Source organism: Marmota monax, unplaced genomic scaffold (genome assembly GCF_021218885.2).
Source record: "Marmota monax isolate L192 unplaced genomic scaffold, Marmota_monax_Labrador192_F-V1.1 WCK01_AAM20220418_F8-fsc01042, whole genome shotgun sequence".
In the NCBI taxonomy this organism is placed as follows: domain Eukaryota; kingdom Metazoa; phylum Chordata; class Mammalia; order Rodentia; family Sciuridae; genus Marmota; species Marmota monax.
In genome coordinates, this window is record NW_026694754.1 from 1 (window position 1) to 17784 (window position 17784).

The window sequence follows — 17784 nt, forward strand, 5'->3', positions numbered from 1 at the left end:
GATGGGAGATAGTGGCAATCACATAACCCATTGTAAGGTGAAAGAGCAGTTCATGTGGAAGTGCAGGATGCTAAAAGGAAGAGGCTGCTCTTCATTTATTTTACAGTGTTTATGTTTGTTTGTGAGGTCTGTTATAAGATTTTCAGTTCAATTGAAAAATAAGAAAAATTGTTAATAAATTGTTCTTGTTGTTTTCCAGGATGGCTGCACCCCACTTTTACTTGCCCTAAAGGAAAACAAACACCATGTGGCAGAATTTTTAATTAAGGCGAAAGCAAATATACATACGGTTGACATGAGAGGGAGGTATAGTAGTTTATTCTTTAAAAACAATCATTCTGGCCAAATATTAAATTAATGGGAAGGAGAATATTAATTTATACATATTGGGGTAGAGTGAAAAAAATGAATACAAACTATGTTTTAGGTAGAAATAGTTGATTTTTTTGTTCACATGTGTTATGGTTTGGATATAAGGTATCCCCAAAAAGCTTACCTGTGAGACAATGCAAGAAGGTTCAGAGGAGAAATAATTGGGTTGTGAGAGTCTTAACCCAATCAATGAATTAATCCCGTGACAGGAATTAACTGATTAACTGACTGGTAACTGAAATGTCTGAGGTGTCAAAGGGTGTGGCTGGAGGAGGTGGGAATTGGGGGCATGGCTTTAGAATATATATGTTTGTGTCTGGCAAGTGCAGACCTCTCTCTCTCCCTCTGCTTCCTGATCACCATGATCAGCATGTGAGCTGCTTCCCTCTGCCATACTCTCAGACCATGATATTCAGCCTCACCTTGAACCCCTGGAAATGGAGCTGGATTCTATGAACTAAGACCTCTGGCTCCAATGAGCCCTTGAATAAATGTTTTCTCTTCTACAATTGTGCTGGTTTTGTCCTTTAGTCACAGTTGTTAAAAAGCTGACTAAAACAACAAAAGTTTTAAATAAATATGGATTTTGTCATTTTTTGATTGAATAATGTATTTCTTAACCTCTCTATTGTAATTTTAACTTCTATTTCTTATATGTTTCCTTTAAAATGTTATATTTAGAATAAATAGACTTTGATGATTTTTTTTTCCTTTTGGATGACTCTAAATTGCTTTTTTTTGAAGAATATTGATGTTAACTTATTCCTAATTGAGCATTAATTTCTGTTGCTAGATGTTGTCCATTTTCTAATATATTTTAATGTTTTTCTTCCCCTTTTCAGGACTTTTTATTAGTTCTAATCAGTTATGCATAGCAGTAGAAAGCTCTTCAATTCATTATATACAAATGGAGCAGAATTTTTCACTTCTCTGGTTGTTCATGAAGTAGGGTCACACCATTTGTGCAAATGTACATGTAATGATATCTACCTCATTCCACTGTATTTCCTATGCCTTTATCCCCTCATTCCTCCCCTTTTCCCAATCCAAGGTTCCTCTACTCACCCCCTGCTCCCTCCATATGGATTAGCATCCACTTATCAGAGAAAACATTTTGTCCCTGTTTTTTTGAGATTGGCTTATTTCCTTTAGCATGATATTCTCCAACTCCATCCATTTACCTGTAAATGCCATAATTTTATTATCTTTCAATTGTAATATTCCATTGTATATATGTACCACAGTTTCTTCATCCACTTATCTATTGAAGGGAAACTAAGTTGCTTCCACAGTTTAGCAATTATTAATTGCACTGCTATAAACATTATAGTGGCTGTGTCACTGTAGTTTGCTATTTTAAGTCTTTAGGGTATAGACTGAGGAATGAGATAGCTGGGTCCAAATGTGGTCACATTTCAAGTTTTCTAAGGAGTGTCCATACTGCTTTCCAGATTGGCTGCACCAATTTTCAGTCCCACCATCAATGTATGAGTGTACATTTTCCCCCACATTTTTGCCAACACTTACTGTTGCTTGTCTTCTTCACAACAGCCATTCTGACTGGAGTGAGATAAAATCTTAGAGTAGTTTTTATTTGCATGATTTCTTTCTTTTTAAAATACATTGTTTAGTTGTAGATGGACATGATACCTTTATTTTATGTATTTATTTTTCTGTGGTGCTGAGGATTGAACCCAGTGCCTCACATGTGCTAGGCAAGTTCTCTACCATTGAGCTACAACCCCAGCCCTGATGCTTTTAATTCTAATTGGCTAGGGCTGAGGGAAGAAAAACAGCTTTAATGGCATATACATTTCCTTTAATGAAGAAATAGATTTGTAGTGATGAGAAAGGAGATAAGCTTTAAATTCACAAATGACTGTGTTGTATTTCCAGCTTTCCTAGTTACAAAGTGTGACACTTTGGAAACATTACTTATCACTAAATATATTTTCTGATATGAAAAAAAATTCTTTTCATTCAAAACATTCTTGAAGGGTGGTTGTAAGATGAAACATAAACATTGATTTTAGTCCTTACCAAATGCTTATTTTCATTGTTATTAACTGAAGTAATAATGACTGATTATCACCATTATTATTATAGCAATTGTTTTAAGCCTGCTCAACACCTTTGTTTGCTTGACTTTTAAGCTGACTATGAGTTATATCACATCAGACTGAGGAAGAAATGGGGCATTCTTCATATCTTTTATGTACTTCAGATAAATAGCCTCATCACAGTTATTGTCCATTAAGTGATTTTATGTTTATAACTTCTACCATGTAATTCCCTATTGGGACAAGAAGTTTCCTCTTGTTTTTTTTTTTTCTATTTAGACTGAGAGATGATTTGCACAGATGATCCCCCAAGATGCTTATGTCTGTTAAGATATGTAAAGCAAGATATTAAATTGATAAGATACGTAAAATTAGCTCTTAAAGTACCTAATAACAAAATTATTTCTCCATTATTTTAGAACAGCCCTCATGCTTGCAGTGAGGTATGAATCACCAGATATAATCAAGCTTCTTATTGCAGGAGGTATTGATGTCTTTGCAGAAGATGTGGATGGAGGGACTGCATTATATTATTCTGTTGCTAGTGGCTGCAATATGTAAGTGTTTTAATTAAAGTACTAATCAACGTTAAGTGGAGGTTAAAAATAAGCACAACTATTGCATCTTATATATCATTTGAGTGTTCATAGTTCAAATATGTTAGGAATGACAGTGACTGAGTCCCTTCATCAGCCATTAACACTGCAGAAGTCTAGGCTAATTAGCAGTAGTGCAGGATATCTCACAGGACTTTCTTTTTCTTTTTCTGCGGGTGTTGTGGTGTTGGGGATTGAACCCAGGTCCTCAATCATGACCTCTCCCACTGAGATACACCTCCAGCCCATATCTTAGAACTTTAAAATGTTTATCCTTATAGATCCCAGCCTTATCCACTTCATTCCAAATATAATGTCTACTATGGCAACTGTGATTTTTCTTATTAGGTATTTGCATTTTTAAATTCTCAGCTTAGTAAAACAAACAAACAAACAAACAAACAAACAAAAAAACTCCTTACTTTCCTCTGGGAGCTAGCTTTTTCACTATCCTTCTTGAATCTCCCAGGGTCTGTGAATTCTTTAAGTTCAAGGAAGACAGTTCCCTTTTACCACACAGCTGAAAGGGAAAATAAGGAACTTTAAAATCATTATTCATTTCTGTCAATTGTATTGCTGCAGTGTTGCTATTAGAAATGGTCTTGCAGTGTGGCAATGGTTAACTTTTACTACCCAGTTGTCCTGACTGATCACTGTCTCTAAGTCCTCATGGAACAATGTAGGTTTGAAAGTTACACTTGTTTTTGAAGTTCACATATGCATGTGCGGCTACGCTCACTTATGATTCTCAAAGCAGCTGCATTCTGCTTTGGCATGTGAGCCATCTAGCTTTAGTCACACACATAGTGAGCAAGCACACCATGTTCTCCACTTAAATTCTTACATAGAGCACATGTGTTAGCCAAAACCCTCAGGGTGAGTCATTGTTTGTCTTTTCTGCAAATATTAGTTGGAATCATTTATAAACTATCAGATACTTTAAATAATGTCATAGGAAGAGATCAGTTTCCTTTCATGTTTGCTAACAGATCAGTATCCAAAAGCCTCATTATGTCCTGTGAAGCACTTTTTTTTTTCATAGGGGGAGGTCTCATATTACTGTTTCCAAGGGGGAAGTGTGATGACTTTAATTGGCATCTCTAGTGATTTTTCTTCAATTTTGATGAAAATTTCTCAAAATACTTGCCCATTTTCCTGAAGGCTTCAGAATATTTTCAAGTTCTGCCTCACTGGGAAGTCATTAAGCAGCATTCTAAGATCTAAGAGTGTTAAGATATCTGACAGTTAAGCCCCATACTGACACATCAATATCTGTGTATAAAATAGGATTTTGTCATCCAAGGCAGCTGAAGATGTACATGGAGACAAAGCATCATTCTCACAGAGATCTGCTGGTTCCATTTGACTTGATAGAGAAGGAATAGTAGCAGGCCAAGTCAGTTTTGGCATTTGTTAATTGTCTGCCCTGGGTGCAATTGCTTAGTTTCATAACAGGGAAAATTATATTATGTAATTTAAGGATATAAAATATTCATAAATAAATTGGATTTTTAAATTATCCCAATGCTGATTTGCCCTGAATTATAAGGCCTAAAGAAGAATACAGTCAATATCCAAAATAAAAACCTAATTGTATTTTCCAATAACCTTAACATTTGAATATTAAATCCTGTGATAACATATACTTTGAGTTTCAATTGGCTTTCCAAAATAATTCAGGATTAAAGAACTAATTATTTCATTACTATTTTTCTTAGCATGTTTTAATATTATCTCCTTAAATCTTCATAACAACCTGGTAAACTAATGAAGTATGGTCTTATTTTTTAGAAGGAGACTTGAGTCCAAGAGAAATGATTTGTGCAAGATCAAAGAGCTATTGTTTACAGAGAGAGGATCTGAATTCAGGACATTTTTCTTTATGTCAAGCTACTCTAGTTAATGTATTGAGCAGTATTGTCCTTAATGCATAATTATTTCACCTTTCTTTTTTCTTCTTCATTATAAGCCTATGAGTGCAGTGGCATGCACCTTAACTGCAGATACTTGGGAGCCTGGGGCAGGAGGATCGCTTGAGCTCAGGAGTTCAAGACCAGCCTTCACACCACCATGGTGAAACCTCAGCTCAAAAATAATACAAAACAAAATGAAAACATAAAACCATAAAAATAATTGTATGGTTATTGGATGTTTACAGAGCTCACAAATTTGAAATACATGGGATAAAATTCTGTTGTTAGCTCTTATGATGTCTAAAATTCTCTCAAGTTAATATATTTGTTTAATATTTTTCATTCATTATTAAAATACTAATTGCATTACTTTTCTGTACATGGCAACAGGAAAATAATGTTTGACTGTACAGAAGCAAAACGTAAGATGAGGAAAAATACCAAAGAAGGTAAGAATTCTGATAGTGAATCTCTCTTCTTGTTTCTACCTTACTAAATAAGTAAGAATAAAAAATGTTTTGGTCACAAAGGAGCAGTGAAAAAGTCAAATTGTAAATTGCATTCATATTTTTTTAATTTGTTTTAAATATTTTTGAATACCTTATTTAAGAAATTAATTATTGGAACTTTATAACCTGAAACAATGTTATCTGAAAAATTTACATTAATAGTTTTAACTCTATAAATATATATTTTATGTAAGATGTTTTATGGATTTACATTTGTAGTTTTGACTGTAAATATAATATGATTTATATAAGATGTTTTATGGATTTCTATTTTTTCTTATATATAAAAGAAAGATTTTTAAATTGGTGTGTTGTGTTTATTTAGTGACATTATAGCATTTTAGATTTGTTCTAAAAGAGATATTCTTTTTAGCTACAGATATTGACTGCTTATTTGCACAAATTATTGGATTTCACTCTGACATTTCCATATATGCACATCTTACTTGAATCTTATCCATCCTCCCTAGTCCTGCTTTATTTTCCCTCACTCCCCCTCCTCAACTCCCCTTTCCCTTCTCTGGTAACATCTTTTCTATTTTTCAGGATATTATTGTTTTTCATCATCCACATATGAGGGAGAACATGCAATCCTTGGCTTTGTATTCCTAATATCCTGCTTAACATTCTGACTGCCATTTCCATCGACTTTCAAATTTTTTTCTTTGTTTATTTCTTCAGAGATTTCCTTCAATGTTTCTATTGAGAAACCTGCTGCTCATTTGATGGTTTACTTTATAAGTGCTTTGATTCTTCTCTCTCATAGCTTTCAATATTAATTCTTGATTTGTATTTGTCAATTTTATGTTATAGAAAAACAGTCATTCTTTTCTGGTTAAGTACGCTTGGGGTTCTACATGCTTCCTGTACCTGGGTTTTCATACCTTTCCCCAAATTTGGAAAAATTTCTGGTGTTATTTCACTGAACAGTTTTGTAATGCCTATAGCCTGTACCTCCATTGCTTGGTCTTTATGAGTCATAAAGTTTAGTCTTTAATAATATCCTAGGGGTTTGGATGTTCTGTTCAATCTTCTTTTTATTTCTTGAGGTTTGCTACTACCTGAACTTGAAATTTCATCAACCTGTATTTGGTCTAGTCTATGGGTGTTATATTAGCTGAATTTTATATTTGAGCTATATAGCTTTTATTTTCAATATTTTGCTTGATATTTTTTCAGAATCTCTGTTCATTAAATTGCTCTTTTTTATCCCACAGTAAATTTCTTAATTTATGCAATTATTTATTTGTATTCTATTTGAATTCAATCATTATTTTTGGCATTTTTTTGAATTCTTTTTCTGGCATTTCATCTACTGCAGTATCTTTGAAATCATTTATCAGAGACTCATGAAGATGTGAAGGAGTAATTTAAAAAAAAATTAAATCCAGGATTTATGCATGCTATGCAAGCACAGTACCACTGATCTCCATCCACAACCTTCTTTATCAGTATATTTTCTGCCATGGTAAATACGAAGACAATCATATTGCCTTTTGTTTTGTTTCTTATCTTACATGAAGTGGAAAATGATTTTTTTCTCCCACTAGGAGTTGGCACATTCTGTAAGCTCAAGTGACTTAATAATTGTATTTACTTTTTCATATCAGCTATTACTCCTTGGCAACTTGCTACTAACTCCCTAGTGCTTCTTTTTAAACTTCTCTATGAGAGTGATATAGTTGTTATGACTATAACAAGTGATAAATATCTAATATGGTGTCTAGTCCAGACATGGTGTCTAGTCTAGATCATGTTTGAGCTCTCAATGGTATCATCTTTCTAGTGGTAAGGCCTTGTTTGCACTACACACAAGAAAGTAGCTGGAACTAAGAGATTAGTATCTTCACTAGAACATCATTAGTGAGGGAAAGTATATTGATTTCTACTGAGCTCTTCTCAACTTTAAGCTATAATATCTTTGTAAGTGTACCAGTCCCTGGTCTGTTGCCCAATTTTTGCCATGCCCCAAAGGATGCTTCCCACACATCTAGCTTCCCTGGGAAAGGGTATTTCATCATAAATTTCATGTCATAACAAAATAATCATACTCTCTTATAATTGTTCTTAACTGCTTTTAGTCCAGAAAACTCATGAGATTTGTTTAATATTGTCAGCTTAATACTACTGATTCAACTAATGATAATTTCTGTCAGTTTTACATCTTTCCCATTAGAATTATGATCATGGGACATAGTATTTTACATTTTAATATCAAATTATGATGAATCTCATTCTTTGTCCTTGAATTAGATAAATACAGAGAAGGGGATATAAGAGTTCTTAATGCATTAATTATCTATCATCAGTATCATGAATATTTATTTTAGAATCATCTCCATGTGTGGCCCCAAAGAAATACTTCATCACAAAGCATCAGTCATATACTTTTAACATGTCATATTTTATACAATTGATTAAATATGTATTTTATCTTTATTTAATAGGGAGTGAAAGTTCTACAGAAGACTCCCTAACAGGGTAAGATAGATATTAAAAATTTATATGTTAACTATATTCATGAATGAAAATTTAAAAAAACCCTACTATTTCTGAATGTTTTTGTCTGGACTAGACACCATATTAGATATTTGTCACTTGATATATTCATAACAATAGATTTGAAAGTATTTGTGTTATTATAACACATTATTTACTAATTAAGCAACTGTCATTCAGAGTTGTTGCCTAAATAGTCCATGATCCTTTCATTAACAATAGCTGGTCTGAGATTGACAGCCAGTTTATCTGGCTGACAATGCCATTTCTTGCCCCACTGCCTAGGCTTCTATGCAGCCTACACTCAAGATACATGTATGGTATGAGGACAAGTGCATGGAGTACTGCATGCATGGTATACGTTAAGGATGTCTGAGTGGAAATCTTGGTGCTAGGTGTGCCAGCGGCAAACCACTTACCCTGTAGGCACAGCCCTGGGCGTGAGGCTGTGTGTTGCAGTCCCTGTGTTTGCTCCATGGACTGCTCCTCAATTGGTCGCTGTAAGGACAGTTAGCAAGAAATTGTATTGGTGGCTGCCTATAATCTGCCTAGCTACTACCTGAGTATATATACATGGTAACTGCACAATAAAATCAGACCTGCTTCCTGCTTGGTCTGGAGGTCTTGATTAGTTACTCCGTAACCACACTCTCCTCTACCGTGTTCTTTGGACCTCCTTGCTGGACAAAAGCCAGCCCATGCAGTATCAGATCAATTCAGAAAGTCATAGGTAGTTATGTGTTATTTCTGACTATATTTTAACTGAGAAACCTGCTTATCCAAGTGTTTCTTCTGATAGGCAGTTTTTTTGCTAACCAGTACCTTTTTTTTACATCAAAAATTTTAGGGAAAATCTTACATAGTTGTGGTTATAAGACAATGGGTTTTTTATAACAAAGATTAGGCAAGCGCAGAGAGAAATTATTTTACTAGATGTTAAGAATAACTGTGTAGAATAGTATACATAAATTAATTTGAGTATCAATTTAGAGGTTATTTTAATTGATTTTGTTACTTCTCCTAATTTGGTGGTCCTTCAATTTGTTTGTTCTATAAAGACTTTTTTTTTTAGCTTTTTTTCCTATGTAATCTTTTCTTGAATTTTTTTCCTTTCTTTTCTACTCTTTTGTTGTTTCTTTTGATATTTTTCAAAAACATTTGTCATCTAAAAACTCATTTTTTCCCTTATAGAGCCAATAAAAAGCAGAAATAAGTTAAAGGTTTAAGACATTCTAGCAACTAACCCAAGTATTCTATAATCCTTCAAAATGCTTTTAAAATACTGGCCAAGTGGTGGTTATGATGATGAACCTGAAACTTGAAAGATATTAAGAAGACTTTTCTGATACAGAACATGGAAGGAATGAGCTTTGAACTCAGGTTCCCTAATTTTAAACCAATCCTCTTTCTTATTATCATTATTTTTTTAATCTTTAATGTATTTTTATTTGATGCTGAGGATTGAACCCAGTGCCTCACGCATGCCAGGCAAGCGTGCTACCACTTGAGCCACATCCTGAGCCCCTATTATCATTCTTTAGTTGAAAGTTTTGCTAAGAGATTGGGGGAGCAAGTTTAGGAATCTAAGTGAAGAAGTTAAAAATGGAATTAAGAAGTGAATTCAGTAGTAGAGAATCAGAATTGAACTAACAGAGGAAGGGCAAATTTGAAAAACAACGGCACTGTGATGGGTAGGAATGAGAATTTTGGAAAAGTGATCAGAATATTGGAATTTATGACCAGTTTGATAAAGACAAAACAAAAATTAATGACACAGGATATTGGGAGCTATCTAAAATGGCATATTAAAATAGGAGGTCAAAGAGCATCCTGAATAAGTCATCAATTTCTTGTTTGTTTAATTGGAGGAACTGACAAACTTCAAAGTGTTTGATGAAAGAGGTTAAAATAATTTGAGCCACTGGGCAGAGTCTCCAGAGCACATTGGAATGTGAGGGTGGCTTAGAAACAATCAAGCACGGGGGGACTTGAAGTTGCTAACCTACATGGATCTATGGCCCAGAGCAGATGTCCACCTTTCACCTTTTTTCCTAACTCAGTGATGACTTCCTATGCACATGAAGGTTAGGGCTCAGGAATGACTGGTTGGCAAAGCCATCATAGAGCTTCAGTTGGGTACTTGTTAACATGCTTGTGCTGACACCAGTAACTGAGACCCAATTTAGGAACATGGAAAATGAGCTCCAATATTGTGTCAGTTGTGCCCAGCCATCTCTCAGGTATCTACATCTTCATAGGATGTAGATTTAAAGGTTGGATACTACCACTAAGTCCTAAAGAAGAGGGTCCTGAGAGTGTACACCCACAGGAAGGAAGATATTTAGGCTGTACTTAGGGGAACAGAGGTATGACTTTGAGTACACTACTTTTCTGGCAATCTTTTCTCTTGATCATTTGAGTGCCCATGAAGATTTTGAAGTGCTTGATAGTTTATACAGATCTAAATGAGGCAAGACCTATATAGGAAAAAGAATTATATTTTATATTTCACTCTGTATGGCAAAAGTATTTCCAATAACAAATATATGTACATTCTTTGACTTGTGCACATTCAACTTTCAAACAATTCAAATGTTTCAGGGAACTCCCTGTGCTGTTTGTGAATAGAGGAAGCAATGGGCTCTTTTTAGTAGATAGTTTCCATGTTGAAGAACCCAGCTTACTCTTTGATAGAAAAGATAGAGGAAAGTATTTTTCTACTTTATCTTGGGTTATTAGAGACCTTTTCAGTTCAAGAAACAAAAATTATTTTGGCCATTAATTTGATTTTCAGTTCAGCTTTCAACACAGGCCAGTTTGTAAAGATAAATTATTCTCAGGTTCTGCCAAACTATTGGCTGTCACTTTTTGAAATGGAACAAAAACTCCTTCATTGAATATTTCATAGACAGGAAAAATTGGAGGCAGAAATAAATAAATAAATTTTGTTTAAGAGAGGTCATACTGTTATTACTATATCATCAAGAAATACCATTTGATATAATTAAACATTCACCAAAGTTTATTTTTTTGAAAAACTTGACTTATCCATTTTTTTGTTTATTTTTACTCTAAAGATATTCTGATAAACCTGGCCCTAGTGATTCTATGCTGGATGAGGGCAGCAATCAATCTGATGCCAAGGTAAAGTGCTCTCTCGTGAAGTTAATTTTCTTGTTCCAAAATTTGTTTTTGGAGGTGTCTATTCTTAATGTTCTGCAGTGACCTCCCTGTCATTTATTTGAAAATTGTTCAGAAGAAATTATTTCATAGAATTATGCTGATTTCTTTTTATTAATACACTTTTGTAAATACCAACGTTCACTTAAATACTTCAGGGCATTGGGGGCTGGAAAACACACAAACAGAAAAGTTACATTAGGAAAATCCTTCCAACTGCAGAAGAAATATAAAATTTTGTAAGATTCATTTGAATAAATATACTTTACTGTGACTTTTAAATCATACAGGACTTTTATGATACTCATACCTAAATAAAGATTTAAGCATTGAATTACTTTTCCTAGTAATCATGGAATTTCCCTGGAGCCATTAATTTGAAGCTATAAAGCATATTGTGTATGTACATTGTATATACTTATTTCTCTTGGACACTGTATGTTTTAGTATCATATTCTTCTTAGGAGAACTTTTTCCCTATTTATGTTCTTGATTCTTTATTTATACTAAAATAATATTAGAAATGTGGCAATATAGAAATTTAGAATCTGTTTCTTAATGCTTGCATTACAAAGGGATTGCATCATGTTTTCTGAATCTCTCCACTGAGTGCTTTTAAACTCATGATCTAAATAAAAATAGATATTTTGTGCAAGATAATAACCAGTTCTTGAAGCAGAGCATCTTAATGACTATGTGGTAAAACTTTAGAACTTTTTTGCCTTGTAGTGTATTAAAATATCCACTCAAAGATCTTATATAATATTCTCAGACTTCATATTTGAGACATATCTTTACTTAGTTATTTACATATTCATTTCAAATCTCTTCTATCATCATGAGCTATTGGAGGTTAGGAAACATATTTGCATATCTCCCGGAGTAACTAGAATAAGGTTTGGAATATTTTTAATGTTTTTGACATGAATAAAAATGACCAAAAATAGATTTATAGATAATGAATTATCCTAAGTAATATAATATGCATGGTAGAGCTAATAGTCAAATCTATTGAATTTCTACGAATATGGCTTAAATTTATGTTCTTCTTTAGTGCTTAGGTTGTAAAAGTTCAGGTGAGTTAACATGAATTAATGTCAAAAAAGGAACAATTCTTTACAATTAAGAATTGTAGGGAGGAGAGGCCCGAGATTGGGGCGGCCGGCAGCAGCTGCCTTGGTGACCACTGCCGGCTGCGCGGGGCTCCGAGACCGAGCTGCGGGCCTCGCCGTCGCCGCCTCTCCGGCTGTCTTCCTTTTCCTCCTCTCGTAGCCCTCGGGGCTTCAGGAATGGGGCCCAACCGCCGTGGGCCCCGCATCCCGCGCCATTCGTAGGCCCAGTTGCCGGAGGTCGGCCGGCCGGCTTCTCACTCTCCCTGGCCCCAGTCTAGCTGTTCCCACCCCAGATCCCCGGGAAGGAAGATGAGGGAGACGGGCCCGGCGTTCAGCCAGAGCAGCAGCAGCAGCCGCGGTCGGGGAAGGGTGTTTCGCGGTTTCCTCTCAGCCGCCAGGACAAGATGGCAGCGGCCGCGGAGAGGAGCTGATCCCGGGCTGGGTGGTGCCGCTTGCTGAAGCGCCTGGCTCCGTGTTCCCGGCACGGCCCCGCTACCCATCCCGGACATGCTCAGGGCTGCGGCCGCCCGAAGAGGGGAGAGCGCGGGCCTCTAGGAAGGTATGGCCTCACAAGTCTTGGTCTACCCACCATATGTTTGTCAAACTCAGTCAAGTGCCTTTTGTAGTGTGAAGAAACTCAAGGTAGAGCCAAGCAGTTGTGTTTTCCAGGAAAGAAGCTATGTGAAAGGACCTATGTGAAAGGTAGAAACTTTGGAAATTCTCATCCTCCCACAAAGGGTAGTGCTTTTCAGACAGAGATACCATTTAATAGACCCCGAGGACAGAACTTTTCATTGCAGACTGGTTTTGTTTTAAAAAATACTGCAGGTGCTACAAAGGTGATAGCAGCTCAAGCTCAGCAAGCTCTAGCAGATGAGGTAGAGAGCGAAGATGGGAGGGGAGGGGAGGGTGGATAGTAGGGGATAGGAAAAGTAGCAGAATACAACAGTCACTAATATGCCATTATGTAAAAATGTGAATGTGTAACTGATGTGATTCTGCAATTTGTATTTGGGGTAAAAATGGGAGTTCATAACCCAATTGAGTCAAATGTATGAAAGATGATATATCATGAGCTTTGTAATGTTTTGAACAACCAATAAAAAAAAAGAATTGTAATTCTTTACAATTAAGAAAAATGACATAAATAGGAAAGTTGCAACCAGAATATCTCCTTTAGAGTCTCAACCCATGTGTTATTAAATACATCTTCTCAAGTTCCACATTTTTCTTTTTCTTCAGTAGTAATGTTACAGGTTTCAGATAGTGGTTTATAACCATTTAAGTTGAAGTTATTATATTCTAATAAAATTTAATGCTTTATTATAGAATTATTATCAAAACAAGCATAATATAATACTATTGAGTCTTAAACATTAGTATGAATCAAAATCTTTATTATATTTCTAATCATAACCACTCAATTCCTTTCTTTTTCTTTATTGACTTAAACTCATAGTCAATTGACTAGTCATGTCTTCTATTTTTGTTTCTTTCTCCTTTCTTTCCTAGTAAAAATGTTTTAGTCCTAGAAAACGTTTCTTTAGTGTTTGTTCTTTCAGCCATTTTGTTTCCATGGTTGGTTTTATTTTAATCTCCTGGCTTAGAAACTGTGTGACTTTCAGCCATCAATCATTGCCCCAAATATTATTCTTGTCATTATTCTTCTCTTTCTTAGAAGGAGTAACATTTATATTATCATTTGTCTTCAGCTGTTTGACTCACAGGATTGAAGCAACTTAGGCTGTTTGTGATTCCAACCCCTCTTATTCATAAGATATTCAGATAGCATGTTTTTTCACCAAGAGGTAGTTCATATCAATATAAATCATGAAAGCCCATTCCAGATATTACATGTAATTACTTTATATTTCTTAAATTGTTATTTTTTAAAAGTACTCTAAACTGTTACACATGGCTACAATTTTTATCCTAGATTATTTGGGTTAAGAAAATAGTCAAATGGATGTCAGTATTTTTGTAATAATCAATTGGAGGTAATGGGAGTAATATTTAGAAGCTCTCTCTACCATCTCTCATAGTCTTCATCCCATGAGAAGATGTAGGTTAGTAAATGGCAGCAATAGGGTTTGAGTATACATTCAATGACTCAGAAACCTGTGCTCTTACTATTGTATCATGGAGCAATGGCCAATATTATAATTACATTATCAATTTTGGTGCTTGCTACACCCAAAGCTTTTTTTTTTTTTCCTTTCTAGAATATTGCAAGAGAAAAAGAAGAATTATGTGAAGATTTTCAACAATCCAGTAAAGATGGTAAGCTATTTGAAGACTGCTTCTTCTTATGCTGTTCATTAATTTGAAATGACAGACATTTTCATATACTATTTACTTTGTTTTTACTGTCATAGGAGCAATATCTGACACAGGAACACAAGAAAATAAAACCTTGTTTGACAACAGTTGTACTGAGTGTCAAAAGGAAGACGAAGATGAAAACAATCTTGTACAATTTTTCAGTATAAAGACCTCTTTCTTTTCAGCAACTGACTCAAAGGTGAGGTGTTTTTAAACCTCTTTTTCCCATGTCTTCTTACATGTCATCTTCCATATGCACATAATAATGACATACATCCCAGAGGTAAACATAAGGCTACAAAGTCATAAGGATAGCAACAGGCAGAGTATATATGCAGGATTAACATTTATGGAACTTGGTGAGAGTGAGCAATCCTTAGGAATGCCATTATGGATGGAAAGAATTAGAAAAAAAAGCATAATCCCCCACTTATGTATGGGTGTACCTGGAGGGAGAGCCCCCTTATCTAAGATCTAAGGAAAGCCCAAAGAATGTATCCCAGAGCTACCAGGCTAAACCAAAATTCAAGGAAATATATTTGATAGTTAAAAAAAATAAGAATGTGTCCTTGACAGTATTCCACACATAGAAGAATCATTTATCAAAGATGTCATGGCAACAAAAAAAGGCTGGGACTGCCATTGCTTGGGAGGGTTCCCACTGCAGTTGTACCGATTTGAATTATTTACCAGCTAGAGGACAGAGTGACCCAACACACCTCTTTGGGATTCTAAGGTATCTGAAAGCTGGGAATCTTTCAAAAGAAACAATGACCAAGATATTTTGTTGTATACATTGTGTAGTTTTATTGAAATTAAAGAAAAAGGCAAAAAAATGTAAAAATTGAAGAAAAAGAAAATAAGCCAAAAGAACAGCTCAATGAATATGAAGCTGAGAAAGAGGGATGCATAGGAAGAAATTATTTAAGGGCAAGATATATCCAGATTGAATAAAAGTCAAGATGAAAGAAATTAAAAATACAACAGAAATAGTGAATTTAAGGACAGTAGGAGCTCTATCTTATTAATTATGATAGAAACTAGATTCTTCTGAAAAACTTGGAGTTGATTTTAATGAAGATCTTGAAGAAAATATAATCCTCATTTCTTTTAAACTTAAGGAGTTTGTAGTTCAGATGTGGATAGGAGTGGGAGTGGAGTCAGTGAAGGTCTCTCTGAGTGTGAATATAAGCTCATAAGGATTGGAAGGAGCCAGTCAATGAATGCTTAGGAGGAGGCCATTCTGGATAGGGAGTGCAGTGGGTCATTTTACTCCTAATATCCTGAAATGACCAGAGAGGTGGTGTGGGATCACTATCAGCATAATCATTTTGTGATTATAACATAGAAAAAACCATGAAAATAAATGCTTGGCATATTTTATATGCTTAATAAAACAAAATTATTTTCATTGTGTTCTCATTGAAGCTTGGAATTTTAAAATTTAGCACTAATGAATTATAGACAAGATGATAAAGATGGTATTTTTTTTTAAATTGATGCACATGAAGTACACAAATGGCTTATTTGTACATGCATATTACATTTTGGCCAATTTCACTCTAAAATACTTACCATTTCTTCCTTCCTATGCCCAACTCCTTTCTCTCTATACTGATTGTCTTTCCCAGTGAAAATATCTCCTTCTCTAGTTTCGCCATAGGAGAGAAAATGTGATGCTTTTTCTTTTGCGTCTGACTTATTATTATTATCTTCACATGATGCTTTCTAGGTCCATCATTTTCCTAAAAATGACACAATATCACTTTTTTATGGATAAAAAATACACCTGTGTGTATATTGACCACATTTCCTTTTTCTATTTTTTTTTACTTTTTAAAAAAAATTTAATTGATTTTTAAAAAATAAATGAGAGCAGAATGCATTACAATTTTTATTGCACATATACAGCACAATTTTTCATATCTCTGGTTGTATACAAAGTATATTCACACCAATTCATGTCTTCATACATGTGCTTTGGATAATAATGTCCATCACATTCCACCATCCTTGCTAACCCCTGCCTCCTCCCATCCCCTCCCACCCTCTGCCCTATCTAGAGTTCGTTGGTTCCTCCCATGCTCCCCCTCCCTACCCCACTATAAATCAGCCTCCATATATCAGAGAAAACATTTGGCATTTGTTTTTTGGATTGGCTAACTTCACTTAGCTTTATCCTCTCCAGCGCCATCCATTTACCTGCAAATGCCATGATTTTATCCTCTTTTAGCTGGGTAATATTCCCTTGTGTATATATGCCACATTTTTTTTATCCATTCATCTACTGAAGGGCATCTAGGTTGGTTTCACATTTTAGCTATTGTGAGTTATGCTGCTATAAACATTGATGTTGCTGTGCCCCTGTAATCTGCTGTTTTTAAGTGATTTGATTATACACCAAGGAGAGGGATAGCTGGGTTAAATGGTGGTTCCGTTCCCAGTTTTCCAAGGAATCTCCATACCCTAATCTTTATCATGTGTGATTAGGCCCCAACTTCCTTAATAAAAACTCCTGTAGTGCAAGAATTAAAATCAAGAATCAATACATGGGATGGATTCAAACTAAAAAGTTTCTTCTCAGCGAAAGAAACAATCTATGAGGTGAATAGAGATCCTACATCTTGGGAGCAAATTTTACTCCTCACACATTTTCTTTATTTATCTGTTGAGAAGCACCTAGACTGATCCTATATCTTGTCTATTATAAATAGTCTCATAAAAATATGTGTGTATACAGAATCTCTAGAGTATGATGACTTTAATTGTTTCAACAAATACTGAGGACTGGTGTAGTTGGATCATACAGCAGTTCTAGTTTTACTTGTTTTTTGAATAACCTCCATAATGATTTACCTAGGGGATATAGTACTTTACGTTCCCACCAAAAATTTATAAGTGTTTTTTCTCCCCACAACCTCCCCAGTATTTATTATTTGCTTTCTGACTGGTGTAAGATGAAATCTCAATGCTGTTTTGATTTACCTTTCTTTGATGGGTAAAGATGTTAAACATTTTTTCATATAGTGTCGGAGATTTGTACCTCTTTTTCTATTTTTTCCTTTTATTTGCCCACTTGTTGAATGGGAAATTTGTGCGTCAGGTGTTAAGAATTTTGAGTTCTTTATTCAGGATATTAGTCCTCTGTTAGAAGAGTAACTGGCAAAGACTTTCTCCCATCTGAAGACCATCTCTTTACACTGCAGTTGTTTGACTAGCCT

General features: G+C 34.8%; 1 protein-coding gene across 3 annotated transcripts in view; it reads left to right on the forward strand.

The window, feature by feature from the left end:
- The first annotated feature begins 2728 nt into the window (after positions 1-2728).
- The window catches only part of LOC124079394 (ankyrin repeat domain-containing protein 26), a 95902-nt gene continuing 80846 nt past the window's right edge, over positions 2729-17784 (forward strand). Inside the window, exons 1-6 of one of the 3 annotated variants that reach the window (XM_058572772.1) lie at positions 2729-2989; positions 5332-5390; positions 7898-7931; positions 11027-11093; positions 14464-14521; positions 14617-14762. In XM_058572772.1, the coding sequence (XP_058428755.1) occupies positions 2862-2989; positions 5332-5390; positions 7898-7931; positions 11027-11093; positions 14464-14521; positions 14617-14762 (492 nt within the window). In that variant the 5' untranslated portion in view covers positions 2729-2861. Of the gene's footprint in view, positions 2990-3589; positions 5391-7897; positions 7932-11026; positions 11094-14463; positions 14522-14616; positions 14763-17784 lie in introns of those variants that run through there. The other 2 variants (XM_058572770.1, XM_058572771.1) reach the window with 2 other exon arrangements.